The sequence below is a fragment of the Rhinatrema bivittatum genome, chromosome 3 (assembly GCF_901001135.1).
Source record: "Rhinatrema bivittatum chromosome 3, aRhiBiv1.1, whole genome shotgun sequence".
In the NCBI taxonomy this organism is placed as follows: Eukaryota; Metazoa; Chordata; class Amphibia; order Gymnophiona; family Rhinatrematidae; genus Rhinatrema; species Rhinatrema bivittatum.
This window is the reverse complement of record NC_042617.1, coordinates 271,440,631-271,455,484: the sequence shown is the minus strand read 5'-3', so window position 1 is coordinate 271,455,484 and position 14,854 is coordinate 271,440,631. Positions and strand designations below refer to the sequence as shown.

General features: G+C 50.3%; 1 protein-coding gene and 1 non-coding gene across 4 annotated transcripts in view; both read left to right on the top strand.

Annotated features, from left to right (window-relative positions):
- The window catches only part of KANSL2 (KAT8 regulatory NSL complex subunit 2), a 97,489-nt gene that overhangs the window by 81,787 nt on the left and 848 nt on the right, over nt 1–14,854 (top strand). The window contains exon 9 of one of the 3 annotated variants that reach the window (XM_029594621.1): nt 13,917–14,848. The exons of the other annotated variants lie outside the window; for them this stretch is intronic. Within the exon in view, the coding sequence (XP_029450481.1) occupies nt 13,917–14,156 (240 nt within the window). The 3' untranslated portion in view covers nt 14,157–14,848. Of the gene's footprint in view, nt 1–13,916; nt 14,849–14,854 lie in introns of those variants that run through there. 3 annotated transcript variants of the gene reach the window in all.
- LOC115088899 lies at nt 14,499–14,624 on the top strand. The gene has a single exon (XR_003855973.1). It is a non-coding gene; the product is annotated as a small nucleolar RNA SNORA2/SNORA34 family (small nucleolar RNA).

Below are 14,854 nucleotides of genomic sequence, written 5' to 3'. Positions count from 1 at the left end.
GTTTTGTGTCCTTTTTGCACTTTGATCATGGCCACTACCAGTTTCCATCGATGCCCGAGGGCCATGCCTTTCATGGATCCCCATGATATGTGTTTTCCGCCTGGGAATGTTGCATGACGTCTGGGGTTGTGGCAAGTGTGCCTAAATGGTCTCTGGAGGCTGTCGTGCGCGATTTGATAAGATGGAGAAACTCTTCGGGTCGGGGAAGTCCGAGCCATCAACTTTGGCATCGCTGTACCTTGGAACCACACCGATGGACTCCATGCCATTGACAGCTGGAACCATCTGTTCCAGCGATGCTGCTGTAATATAGGCATGCTGGAGACCAGCCACGCTTGGTCTCCTCCAGGTTGAGGAAGTCAGGTTCCTCAGCTTTGACCTCAGCACCGGGGAAAGACTCTGCCGAGAACCAAGGAAGCATCAGCATCTGTCACCGATGCACATTGACAACACGGCGAGGAGTGCCAATCTTCCATCGATGCTGGGGGGTTGCAGCTGTTTGCAACTGACGCAGCTCCTCTCTGCTTTGGAACCACTGCTGGGACAGCTCAATGCGCTCATCAGTGTGTTACTGGCCCAGCTGGGCACCAATGCTTCCCTCAACCGATGCAGTAGTCGTTCCTGGTTCCTCCTCCGAGGAAGCTCCACCTAGTCTGGCACAGATACTGTGGGCTGCTACCCCCTCATCCAGCTTTATTGGGGCCTGCACCAGGTTTGCTGGTGACTGCACCTCTGGACAAAGGCAGAGCACCCAGGGCCCCATCCCCTGATGATTACAGTGAGGGTGAGGTTCCTCTGACCCCTGGGGGGAATTTCTTCCGAGGGCTCAGAGTTCCCTTCAGGACAGTCTCCAGAAGAGCAAAGGAGGGTCCCCACCAGAGGACTTATCCTTCCCAGGTTTTGTGCAGATAATAGCAGAGGCTATTCAGTTTCAGTTGTTGTTGATGGAGGAAGAGGCCAGACACAAGATGCTGGAGATCCTCCAGTTTGTGGAGTCTCATAAGGAAATCATGGCAGTCCCAGTTTATGATATCCTTAAGGAGTTGCTGTTGAGGCCAGGGCTGTCAAGCCTTGTTCCACCATGGCAAAGAGGATGGGGATTCTACTCCATGTATTTCCTGATTCCAAAGAGAACAGGAGGAATCCGTCCCATCCTAGATCTAAGGGCCTTGAGCAAATTTCTTTAAAAAAAAAAGTTCACAATGGCTTCCCTGGGCACCTTGATTTGCCTTCTACAAAGCGGACTGGCTCTGCTCCCTCGATCAACAGGATGATACACCCATGTTGAGATCTTCCCAGGTCACAGGAAGTATCTCCAATTTATGGTGGGAAATGGCACTTCCAGTATCAGCCCCATGTGTCTTCACAAAATGCCTAGCTAGGATGACTGCGCACCTCTGCAGGCTGGGAGTGCATGTCTTCCCCTATCTGGACTATTGGCTAGTCAAGAGCACATCTCAGGCAGGAGCCATTTGGTCCATGAACCTGACCATCCAGGGTGTTGGGGTCACTAGGGTTTGTTGTCAACTACCAAAAGTCCCATCTCAGTCCGAACTTTATTTTGACTTTAAAGGAGCCCTGATAGACACTGCTCAGGCAAAAGCCTTGCTACCTTGTTCATAGACTGTCACCTTGGCATCCATTGCGGCAGAGAGCCAGCAGGTGTCAGCGCGGCACATGTTGAGGTTGTTGGGCCACATGGCCGCACCATCCATGTCGCTCCCTTGACACGTTTACATATGTGCAGAACCCAATGGACCCTGAGGTCGCAGTCACCCCGTCTCTCCAGGTCTGTTTGTCCTGGTGGCGAGTACTCTCCAATCTGGAACAGGGGATCTCTTTCTGGAGTCCTACACAAATTGTCCTAACCACAGATGCATCCACTGTGGGCTGGGAACTTATATAGAGGGGGCTCTGCACCCAAGGCCTCTGGTTTGCTCAGGAAAGCTCTTACCAGATCAACTTCTTGGAGCTCCAGATGATCAGGGTCACTTTCATGAAATAATGAAACAGTTGATGATCCATGAGTGGAATACTCCTAGATGGGCCTTAAAATGAGCTGGGCCATGGATAAACTTTACCTGTTGCCGGAGGACTCGCTAGATTTATTGAAGATTCCTAAGGTTAATGCGTCGGTCTTGGCAGTCATGAAGAGGACTACTATTCCAGTCACTGGTGTGGCGGCTTTGAAAGATCTTAAAGATCACAAACTGGAAGTTCATCTCAAATCTATATTTGAGGTTTCCGCCCTCGGCGTCCAGGCAGCAGTCTGCAGCAGTTAATGCTTCGGGCCAGCCTGAGATGGGTCAAACAGTTGCAGAGCGCTGGAGATCTGGCGCCGGCGGAAGCACAGCAGGCAGAATAGTTGGCCACAGTAGCCTTTGGTGCAGATGCCCTGTATGACCTCCTGCGCACATCATTCAGAACCATGGTGTCTGCTGCCGGAGGACAGGCCGAAGGGTCCTAAGGGGATACCCGCCTCGCTCCCATTTTAGGATCCAACGACTGTTTCGTCAGGGCAGAGCTCCATACTCCGGCCAGAGGGAGACCTCTGAGAGGTCGCAGTCTTAGTCCTAGTCCTTTTATGGCCGCAGATGGATCCGCCTCTTCGGCGGGAGCCATCAAGTCCTCGCAATGAGAAATGCATCGGCCCACTCATCGGTTCCTCTCATAGGGAGTCAGGTGACTTCCCCCCCCCCCCCCCCCCCCCGGAGTGGTCCAAGATAACGTCGGACCCGTGGGTTTCAAGCGTGATAGAACAAGGCTACGCGTTAGTTTGCTCATCCGCTCCAAAGCCTGTTCCTCATATCTCCCTGCGGCTCTTCAACCAAGTCGCTTATTGTCCAGCAGACCCTCCACCACCTCTGGGAACTAGGAGCCATTGTACGTGTCCCTCCAGGAGAACCAAGGCCAAGGAAGGTATTCTATCTGGTTTGTGGTTCTGAAGAAGGAAGGAACGTTCCAGTCAATATTGGACTTGAAGAAAGTCAACGTGGCCCTCAAGGTGCCCCACTTTCAAATGGAAACTCTTCGCTCGGTGGTGGCAGTTGTTCACAAAGGAAAGTTTCTGGCCTCCCTGGATCTGATGGAGGCCTACTTACACATCTGAATCCACAAGGACCATCAAAGATACCTTTGCTTCAGGATCCTCTGCCAGCATTTCCAGTTTTGTGCCATGCCGTTCGGGCTGCCACCGGTTCCACGGACCTTCACCAAGGTGATGGTTGTAGTGGCTGCGGCCTTGCGGAAAGAGAGCATCTTGGTCCATTCTTATCTGGATGACTGGCTGATTCGAGCAAAGTTGAGGGAGTTATGCACTCAGGCTGTGGACATGGTGTTGCTTCAACTACGTTCTCTGGGCTGGATGGTCAACTAGCCAAATGTCACCTCAATCCTTCCCAGATTCTGGAGTTTCTGGGCACCAGATTTGATGCCCGACTGGGCAAAGTTTTCCTATCAGAAGAGCGGATTCTCAAGTTGTGGACCTAAGTTCAATACCTGTCGTATGCACAAGCGCCCAGGGCCTGGGACTATGTACAGGTTCTGGCTTCTATTGCGTCGGCCTTAGAACTGGTCTTGTGGGCGTATGGGCACATGAGACCACTGCAGAGTGCGTTGCTGACCCGGTGGAACCTGTTGTCAGAACAGTTTCATCTCTCGTTTCTGGATGTTGCCAAGTCCAGCCTCTTGTGGCTCACTCTGGGCCATTTGAAACAAGGGGTAGATCTCGAGATTCCTCATTGGAACGTAGTGACGACTGAAGCCAGTCTCTCAGGCTGGGAAGCTGTCTGCCAATCCCAGGTGGTGCAGGGACAATGGTCCTCTGAGGAGGTGACATGGTTGATCAGTCCCCTGGAGGCGAGAGTGGTGAGTCTGGCTCTGGAGAGTTTCCTTCCTCTTCTGTGCTACAGGGGCGGTTAGGGTCCTGTCGGACAATGTGACAACGGTGGTGTATATCAACGGACAGGGAGGAACCAAGAGCCATGTGGTGGCCCAGGAGGCAGAGATACTGATGTCTTGGATGGAATATCATCTCACAATAATAGTGGGGTCCCATATTGAAGGGAACTCCAATGTTTAGGCGGATTTCTTCAGTTGTCAACTGCTGGATCCCGGAAAATAGGAGCTGGTAGAGAGTGCCATGGATTTAATCGCCCAAAAAGTGGGATCAACTGCATGTAGACTTGATGGTTACCTGGGAGAATGCCAAGGTGGCGCGATACTTCAGCTGCAGAAGGGAGCACAGAGCAGACACCGTAGATGCACTCGTAGTTCCTTGGTCCCAGGGTGTTTTTTTGTGTTTCCTCCCTGGCTTCTGATAGGCAAGGGTGCTCAGGAGAATAGAGTTTCATCCGGATTCTCCGGGTTCGGTGATCCTGGTGGCTCTGGAGTGGCCGCGTTGACTATGGTTTGCGGATCTGGTCAACCTGGCAGTGGACGGTCCCCTGCGGTTCAGTCATCTTCCAAACCACTTGCGCCAAGGTACTATATTTTTCATTCAAGTGGATTGCTTTTGACTTGCGGCCTGGCTTTTGGGAGGAGGCAATTGAGAAAGAAAGGCTATCCGGAGGATGTCATTTCTACTCTGTTATGGGCCCGGAAATCCCCCACTTCTCTGGTGTACATTCGAGTTTGGAGGGTCTTTGAATGAATCTTGGTGCAAGACGCAGGGTGCTGATCCCAGACAGGCCTCGATCACAACAGTTCTGTCTTTCTTACAGGATGGCCTTGCGAAGGGATTGTGTCTCAATTCTGAGGGTTCAGGTTGCAGCCCTGGGTTGCCTCAGGGGTAAAGTCCACGGTTCCTCCCTCACAGCTCATCCAGATGTAATCCGATTTCTGAGAGGGGTGTAAAACAAGTCGTCCTGTCCGTCAGGTGTGTCCCTCCTGGAATTTGAATCTGGTCCTTAAGGGTTTTTGTGAGGCACCCTTCGAACCGCTAAAGAAAGCCACACTGAAACATCTGACTTTAAAGGTGTTATGCTTGGTAGCCATTTGTTCTGCCAGGCGAGTCTGAGCTGCAGGCCTTATCCTGTAGGGAACCGTTTTTAAGGATCTTGGAATCTGGACTCTCTCTTTAGATGGTCCCGTCCTTTCTGCCAAAAGTAGTATAGTCTTCATCTTAATGATGGAGCTTCTAGCCTCTTACTCAATTCTCCCCACTCCAGGGACTTGAAACGTCTGGCTGTCTGAAGAGCTCTTTTGTGCTATTTGGAGGTGACGAATAGTTTCCGGTTATCGGATCATCTTTTTGTATTGTGGCATGGCTCTAGGGGCAGAAGGCTTCCAAAGCTACGATAGCGCATTGGTTGAAAGAGGCTATTGAGTCTGTCCATCTGTTCCGGTCACCCCATTCCGGAGGGGTTGAAGGCTCATTCCACACGCTCGCAGGTGACTTCATTGGCAGAGTGCCAAATGGTTTCTTCTCAAGAGATTAGGGGAGCTACTTGGAAGTCTTTACACACATTTGCGAGACACTACTGCCTGGATGTGCAGACCACGGACATCTGCAATTTTGGCGAGCATGTCCTTCGAGCGGGACTCTCGCAGTCCCCCACCCCATTTAGGGAAGCTTTGGTACATCCCAGGAGTCTGGACTGATCTGGGTACGTACAGGGAAAGGAAAATTGGTTCTTAATTGAAAATTTTCATTACTGTAGTACCACATATCAATCCAGACGCCTGCCCATGGTAGAGGTTCAGCCTTTTGGGTGAGGGTGTAGCGTTAGTGCCCGCTCAATTGCTTTTCTGATAAATGGCATAAGGTTCTACAGAATTTTACTGGGATAATTTCAATTTTCTTCCTCACCCTCTGCTCTTTTGGGGTTTGAGGGTGGAAGTTAGCATGTTCAAATTTGTTTGGCTTGGTTTTTTAAGTTGTTTCTCTGCTTGAGTACTACAAAATACTGAAGAGTAGCAGGTGACGCACCAGATTATAAGGCAGTGCCTGATAAATTTTCTCTGTCTCCATCTGCTGGAAGGGAGGCAAAACCCAGGAGTCTGGACTGATCTGTGGTACAGGAACGAAAATTAGCAGGTAAGAACCAATTTTCCTTTGGCCCACTTGTGAGCAGTTCCTGTGGAGGAGATCTGCATGGCTGCGACGTGGAGTTCTCTCCACACATTTGCATTTCACTGTTTGGATAGGGATGGCCAACATAACAGTAGGGTTTGGCCAGTCTGTCCTTCAGAATCTGTTTGAGATGTAGAACCCAGTTCTCCCTGCCTAGGGCTCATTGTTTGGGTTCAGGCTGTCTCCCCCTCTGTTACCAAAGGCACTGTTTGTTGTGCCCATTGGCACCTGGTTGGTGTCCCCCTTTTGTTTTGGGGAGCAGCTGTAGCTAGGAATTCACCCATGTCTGAGGACTACCATCCTGCTTGTCCATGGAGAAAGCAGAGTTGCTTACCTGTAACATGTGTTCTCCAACAACAGCAGGATGTTGGCCTTTATGAAACCTACCAAATACTGAGTTCAGTTTCTCTTATTTTATTGTTCACTGTAATTCTATTTCAAGACTGAAGAGGGTACCCCGCATGAATGCGTGGTATAGAGCATGCTGGGCATGCTCGGTATGCCAAGTCAAAGTTCTGGAAACTTTGACAGAAGTTTTCCATGCTGGGCTCTATCCGATGTCACCCATGTGAGGACTAGCATCCTGCTGCCCTTGGAGAACACCTGTTACAGGTAAGCAACTCCACTATCTCCAGTTCCTGCAGCTGAAAATCATCCCTACAGCTTCATGCTGCTGCCACCATGTTTCATGTGGGATGGCATTTACTAGATGAGCGGTGCCAGGGTTCCTCCATGTTTCTCATGTTCTGAGATCCTTAAGTACTTTTTGGCAAACCCAAAGCGGGCTGTTATGTCTTTTACTGAGTGGCGGCTTCTGTCTGGCCACTCTACCATAAAGGCCTGACTGGTGGAGTGCTGCAGAAATGGTTGTCCTTCCGGAAGGTTCTCCCATCTCCACAGCGGAGCTGTCAGTGACCATCAGATTCTTGGTCACCTCCCTGACCCAAGGCCCTTCTCTCCTGATTGCTTATTTTGGGCAGGTGGCTGGCTCTATGAAGAGTCCTGGTGGTTCTGAACTTCCGTTTAAGAATGATGGAGGCCACTGTGTTCTTCAGGACTTTCAATGCTGCAGCAATATTTTTGTACCTTGACACAATCCTGTCCTGGAGGTCTACAGACAATTCCTTTGACTTCATGGCTTTGATTTTGGTCTGACATTCACTGTCAACTGTGGGAACTTATATAGACAGGTATGTGCCTTTCCAAATCATGTCCAGTCAATTGAATTTACCACAGGTGGACTCCAAGTTGGGGAAAAATCTCAAGGATGATTGGAAAGAGGATACACTTGAACTCAACTTGCAGTGTCATAGCAAAGGGTCCCAAATACTTAAATGTGATATTTCAGGTTTTTTAAATTTGCACAAATTTCTACAAACCTGATTTCACTTTGTAATCATGGGGTGTTGTGTGTTGAGTGAGGAGGGAAAAAATGCATATTTCCTAGCGTGTAGCAGATGGACTCAGGACCAATGGGTATAGTGTACTCCTGATAGCAGTTGGAGACCAGGTTTCAATCTGATGTCAGCCCTAGTACATACACCCCTGCAGGAAGTGCAGCTCTTCAGTATTTTCCGTCTCCATAGCAGTTAGGGACTACCTGCACGCTCTCACAGCGTTAGAGCAAAATTTAAAGGAGAAAACCCAAAATAAGAAGAAAACCTACCTCAACAGTGAGCTCCACTCTCCTGCGGTGACACCCTCGGGACCCTTCCCCAGTTGAGAATTCCCGAGATGATTTCCGTGGTCCCTCAGAGGTGAGCCTCGATCCGGCGGCCGACCCTCGGCGGGGACCTAGCACCCGATCTCGGGCATGGCTGAGAGGTGGCGTGTGCAACCACGAGCGCGGCGGTGAAGGTATTTGCCCTCTCCCCCCGCAGCTGGAGACCGCCCGGAACGAAACTGGGAAGCGCTGAGACAAGGTAAGGTAGAAATCTTGTTTAAAGTCTCCGGTCTCCGAAGCTCGAGGAGTCGCACAGGTCGCTGTCCGGGACCAGTGCTACCGTTGATCCACCCTAGCAAGGCTTGACCCCGGTTAGAGCCAAGGGCTCTCATGTGAGGAACCTCCGAGGTCGCCATATTGCCCGCGTGTCGCCGTTGCCATTTTGGCCCTGTTCGCCGCCCTGACCGCAGTCTCGATCCGTGCGCATAGGGCGAGTCGTGCGTACAACATTATTTGTGCGCATAACTTTGCACACTTAAGTGCAGTACGCACAAGTTACGTGCGCAACTCGCGCGTAGTAGGCCAGGCGCATAACTACGACTTGCGCGCACATCCGTCCACGCGCACATATTCGCACAATAGACTTCCGTGTCTATACCTATGGCACCACCAGAAAAGGAGCTCAAGGATCAGGGCCTCTGCCCAGCATGCCACATCAGAGCCGCACAACACGAAGAGGCCGACGCCCTGTATATCCAGTGCGAGGAGGCCCTGGGGGATCAAGCCCAGGGCCAGCCGCATCCGGGCCTGAGTGCTAGTTTATTTATTTTATTTATTTAGAATTTTTTATATACTGACATCAGTTTGCACATCGTATTGGTTTACAAATAACTTGGAACTTTTAGGCATAGCCTTTACATGGAACAAAATAAGTACCTCGGACCTAGCAAATCCCAGCGGGACCCCCCCCCCCCTCAAACAGGGCCCCCCAGGGACACAGCGCCTCTTAGCTTGGACCCAGCGTCTATCTCCTGGGTGGAATTTTTCAAAGGTCTGCACACCTTCATTCACATGCAGACGGAGCCTCCGGTAACATGGCCACAGCCTTCACCAGAGGACCGCTATGCTCCGGGCCCCGCTAGGCCTAGGGTAGTGAATCCACCACTCGGAAGCCCCACTTACGGGGACACGGACATCTCAGCGGAGGAATCAGAGCCTCTGGAGGAAGAGGAACTCCCTCTGGGGACAGAGCCTCACTGGACTATGAGACGCTTCTTCACAAAGGACGAGCTTCCAGACCTGGTCACCAGCAGCCTGAAGGAACTTGTGATCCCAGGCACAAGTGCCTCGGGGGAACCTAAGACGAATCCTCTGCTAGAGGGACTCTGTCAGACTTCCCGCCATTTCCCTCTGTTACAAGCCATTCAGCAGCTAATTGACCTGGAATGCATTGCTCCAGAGTCCACATTCAAAGGGGGACGGACTATGGCAGCCATGTACCCTCTGGACCCGGCGGCCAAAGACCTTCTGACATGCCCAAAAGTGGATGCTATGGTCTGCGCGGTCTCGAAGCACACCACTATCCCAGTGGAGGGAGGTGCAGCACTCAAAGATGCGCAAGACAGACGTCTGGAATCCATCCTTAAACAGTCCTTTGACGTCACTGCTATGTCCCTACAAATAGCGGCCTGCTACACTGTTTTGTGACACATGCCTGCCTATCACAGACCAGGAGCAACACCCCTGGGGAAGCCATGGAACCAGCATGGATGTTGCTTCTGACCTGGTACGCACCGCAGCTAGAGGAGTGCCATCAGCTGTGGCAGCCAGGAGACAACTCTGGCTCCGAAGCTGGTCGGCCGACGCATCTTCCAAATCGAGACTCACAAGGATGCCCTTCAAGGGATCCCTTCTGTTCGGCAGTGATCTAGAGAAACTGGCTGACAAATGGGGCGAGTCCCCACTACCGCGGCTACAGGAGGACAAAAGCAAGAGAAACCAGCGACCTTTCCCCCGATCCTCCAGGGACAGAGGTTCACAGCGCTTCAATCCATATAGAAACAGTTATCAAGTGCCCTGCCCTACAGGCAGGAACCAGCCCTTTCGGAACATGCACAACAAAAGGGGAACCAGCTTGGGTCCAGGCCCCAGCCGCACCCCACAATGAGATTCAGCCGACCCGTCCAAGGGAAGAAGCCATAGGGGGCAGACTAGCCCTATTCTACCACAGATGGGTCGAGATAACGTTGGACAAGTGGGTCCTAACCATCATTCGTGAGGGGTACTACCTGGATTTCCTACAAACCCCTCCGGACAAGTTGTGGAATCCCCCTGCCACGACACTCTCCAAGAGGGTGGCAGCGGAAGCTACACTGACCAGACTACTGGCCCTAGAGGCCATAACCCCAGTACCTCCACAAGACCTAAAATACTGGGCATTATTCCATTTATTTTATCATCCCCAAGAAAGAGGGGACGTTCAGGCCCATCCTGGACCTCAAGTCAGTCAACCACCACCTGAGGATTCCCCGCTTCCATATGGAAATCCTATGCTCTGTAATAAGGGCGATTAAAACCGGGAGAGTTTCTCACATCTCTGGATCTATCTACACATCCCGATCCATCAGGAACATCAGCGCTTCCTACGCTTCAAAATCCTGGACAGTCACTACCAGTTCCGGGCACTACCCTTCGGGTTAGCCACAGCACTCCCGGACATTCACCAAGATCATAGTGGTGGTGGCGGCAACACTAAGGAAGGAAGGAATCCTCGTACACCCTTACCTAGACGATTGGCTGATCAGGGTGAAATCCCCAGAGAAGTCACCAAGCAACCAACAGAGTCAAAACTCTACTGGAGAGCCTCGGTTGGGTGGTCAACACAAACAAGAGCTGTCTGCAGCCCTCACAGTCTCTAGAAAACCTAGGAGTCCGATTCGACACCAAAGAAAACAAGGTCAGCCTGACTCCCACAAGGAGATCAAAACTGAGGAACCAGTTACAAATCCTGATGAGTGAACCTCGCCCCACAGCATGGGATTACCTGCAAGTTCTCTGGCATCCACACTGGAAGTAGTGCCATGGGCGTGAGCTCACATGAGACCCCTACAGCGCTCACTTCTATCGCGATGGAATCCACTGTCTTAGAACTACCCCATACGTCTACCACTCCCGGGCAGAGTTTGGACCCAGCTACGATGGTGGATGCAGGTGAGGCAGCTGAGCCAGGGAACAAGACTGTCTTCATCAACCTGGACCCTGCTCACCACAGACGCCAGCTTACGAGGATGGGGAGCACACTGCGAGGAGCTAACCGCCCAAGGGCAATGGAACGCAGAAGAGTCGGGATGGAACATCAACCGCCTAGAAGCGCTGGTGGTCAGACTAGCCTGCCTACGGTTTGTTCACAGACTCCTAGACAAAGCGGTCAGAGTAATGTTGGACAATGCCACAACAGTGGCCTACATCAACCATCAGGGGGGAACCAGAAGCCAACAGGTGTCTCTGGAAATAGACCCCCTAATGTCATGGGTGGAAGTAAATCTCCAGGAGATCTCTGCCGTCCACATCGCTGGGAAAGACAACATCACGGCGGACTACCTCAGCAGAGAAAGTCTAGACCCAGGAGAATGGAAGCTGTCGACCGCAGCGTTCCAAATGATAGTGAACCGGTGGGGAACACCAGACATGGAACTTCTGGCAAACTGGTCCAACGCCCAAGTACCCAGGTACTTCAGCCGCAGGCGGGAACCTCAGTCCCAGGGGATCGATGCCTTGTACAGACCTGGCCACAGGGGACGCCTTCCCGCCGTGGCCCCTATTGGGCGCAATCATTCACAAGATACAGCTACACAGGGGACTAGTACTTCTGGTGGCCCCGGACTGGCCAAGAAGACCGTGGTAAGCAGACATGAGAAGACTACTGGCAGGGACCCCCGGGCCGATCCTCCACAAGGATCCAGCTCAATTCTCTCTTACGGCCTGGCCATTGAGAGGGCTTGCCTGAGAAAACGGATACTCAGGGGCTGTAATCGACATCCTATTCCGAGCACGCAAGTTCTCCACATCTTTAACGTTCATAAGGATTTGGAGAGTATTCGAAGCCTGGTGCGAAGACCACGACGACATACCACGCTCGAAGTTCCCGCGATCTTGGAATTCCTACAGAACGGGCTACAGAAGGGATTGTCCTTCAACTCCATCAAGGTACAAGTGGCCGCATTGTCATGCTACGGCACCAAGAGCGAGAGTGACAGCATAGCCTCTCACCCGGACATTTCACGCTTCCTGAAAGGAGTCACATCCGCCCACTCCTAAAGTGGCCGGTACCTCTTTGTAATCTCAACCTGGTCCTGGATTTTCTAGCAGGAGCCTCCTTCATGCTCCTCCGTGGACTGTCTCTCCGACTGTTAACTTTGAAGACAGGATTCCTGCTGGCAGTTTGTTCAGCCCGCCACATTTCAGAACTACAAGCACTGTCCTGCCATGAGCCGTTCCTCAGGCTCACCCCGGGAACCATCCAGCTACCCACGGTCCCTTCGTTCCTTCCCAGAGTGGTGTCACTTCCATCTTAATCAAACCATCTCACTACCATCGCCGGATGAGTTTAAGAATTCGGAAGAAGCTCGAAGTCTACGCCACCTCAACATCGGCAGGCTCCTATCCAAATACCTGGAAATGTCGGAACCCGAACGAAAAACGGTCCACCTATTCGTCCTTCACAGTGGGAAGAGTCAAGGGGAAGCGGCCTCACGGGCAACCATAGCCCGCTGGATCAAGGAAGTCATCAAGGTGGCCTACGTAGAAGCAGACTAGTCGCCACCTCTACAAGTCGAGGCCCATTCTACTAGAGCCCAGGCAGTGTCCTGGGCAGAAACCAGAATGTTGTCACCCGCCGAGATTTGCAGGGCGGCGACATGGTCCTCCATCCACACCTTCTCCAGGTTCTACTGCCTGGATGTTCAGGCTCGGGAGGACACTGCATTTGCAAGGGCAGTACTAAGTGGGTCACGGGCAGCCTCCCACCCAGTTCGGGAGTAGCTTTTATACATCCCATTGGTCCTGAGTCCATCTGCTACACGCTAGGAAATGGAGAAATTACTTACCTGATAATTTCGTTTTCCTTAGTGTAGACAGATGGACTCAGCATCCAACCCTTGGCTGCCGTTACTAATGGAATTTCAAAAGATACAAGGGTAAGCCATGCTTTCCTTCACTTAAGACACCCATCCTACCATGTGTCGATGCTTTCCAGTTGAGGGCACTGGCGGTCTCCAGCTATAGCCAATTCAACCAGATCAAGTTAACCAAGTTATGAAGTTACTCAAGTTAATCAAATTAATCAGTCACACACATCCACAATTGCTTTTCAAGGAGAATACTGAAGAGCTGCACTTCCTGCAGGGGTATATGTACTAGGGCTGACATCAGATTGAAATCTGATCTGTCTCCATCTGCTATCAGGAGTACACTATACCCATTGGTCCTGAGTCCATCTGTCTACACTAAGGAAAATGAAATTATCAGGTAAGTAATTTCTCCATTACCAACTTTAGAATAAGGCTGTAATGTAACAATGTGGGAAAAAGTGAAGGGTTCTAAACACTTTCTGAATGCACTGTAAAACATTTTGGGAAGCCTTTTCCCTCTTTTCTGGTGTGGAAGTATAACACAGGTGTTAAGGTACATCACTATGCTGTTTAGGTAGTATTGTATATTGATCCTGTGAAATATCATCTCTGGTTTGGGCATCTCTTGCCTCATTTGTGTTTCTCTAGCTTTGCCTCTCTTCTCCATCATCCTGATCAATCAGTCTGAGCAGGAGATAATTTCTTGATTTAAGGATATAGCTTCTTAGTGTAGCTATAGCAGATTTCACAGATCAGACAGAAAAATTGCAAGCCTTAACGGTATTTTGTTGCAATGTTTTATTTATAAAACTAAGTGCAGCAGCATCTCTGCATATTCTGAGGTGGTTTATGAAAATACCTTTTTGATTGGTGTGTTGATTGCAGTAGAATTTGCCTTCTCAGTCAGATTTCAGATTCTTTGGTAGGTAAGAGACAGTTAAGTCAGTCCAAGTGCTAGCTGAGGGGCATTCTGGGAGAAGTATTGTGCTTCTTTTGCCACATGGTCTGTTTGGCTCTTCCATCTGATGGCCCTGGTACTGTTTCTATACAGGACTTGGATGTTGTGGGTGATGGTATGCAGTGTCCACCTTCTCCTCTGCTTTTTGACCCCTCCATGGCTGAGGATCAGTCTGTTAAAGAGATTGCAGAGATGCCTGTGGATATCTTGTCCAGTGAGAATCTTCTACCCTTTGGCTTACCAGAACCAGGGGTGCAGCTGGAGAAGGTTGCTACTGGCCACATTGCTCTGCTGACTGCAAACTCAGAACAGGGGTGTTTCAGACAGGTATAGTGTCAAGTAGAGGGAAAATCTTCAGAGACTTAACTTAGAGAATGTTCTTGAAACGTCTCTGCTTGGTGCAACCTTCAGTTTAGTAATTTATTATTGGAAAAGTGGCTAGTGAAAATTAGATCTTTGGGAGACAACTGTCTCTCTGCTTGTGACTTACCTCCTGTCTCATTCTAAAAGCTTCAAAATGGAGCAAGTGACAATTTTTTGTCATGCTTCTGGTTAGAGTACTTCAGAGACCAGTTATCACACACCAGTAGTTATACGCTTTAAATCATTTTGACAATGTTTTTGCTCTTCCCTGATGCCCACAAAAGTATAAACGAGTATTAAAATATTTCTTACCAGGCCATGAATCAAGGCTGATGGTTTGCTGTAGCCATTGGTTTCAAGCAGAAGTCCAGATGAATATCTTCTATGGTCTGTTCCAAAGCTTTGGAGGGGCAACTAGTTAGACTGGAAGAAATAGAATTAAGTAGACTATTTTGGGAAACATGGTGCTTTTGGGAGAACTGACTTCTTGCATATATTCTGATGTGAGTTGGATGTGGTGGTTGTATTGTGCGTAATTTTTTTTCTTGTGCTACAATTTTTTCTTGGTCACTGCCTATTCCAACTGTTAGACAGTGTTCCTACCATTTATCCAAACCTAGCCCTAGTGTAAACTTTCTCAAAACAAACCTCTCTTCTGTGTTGAATAG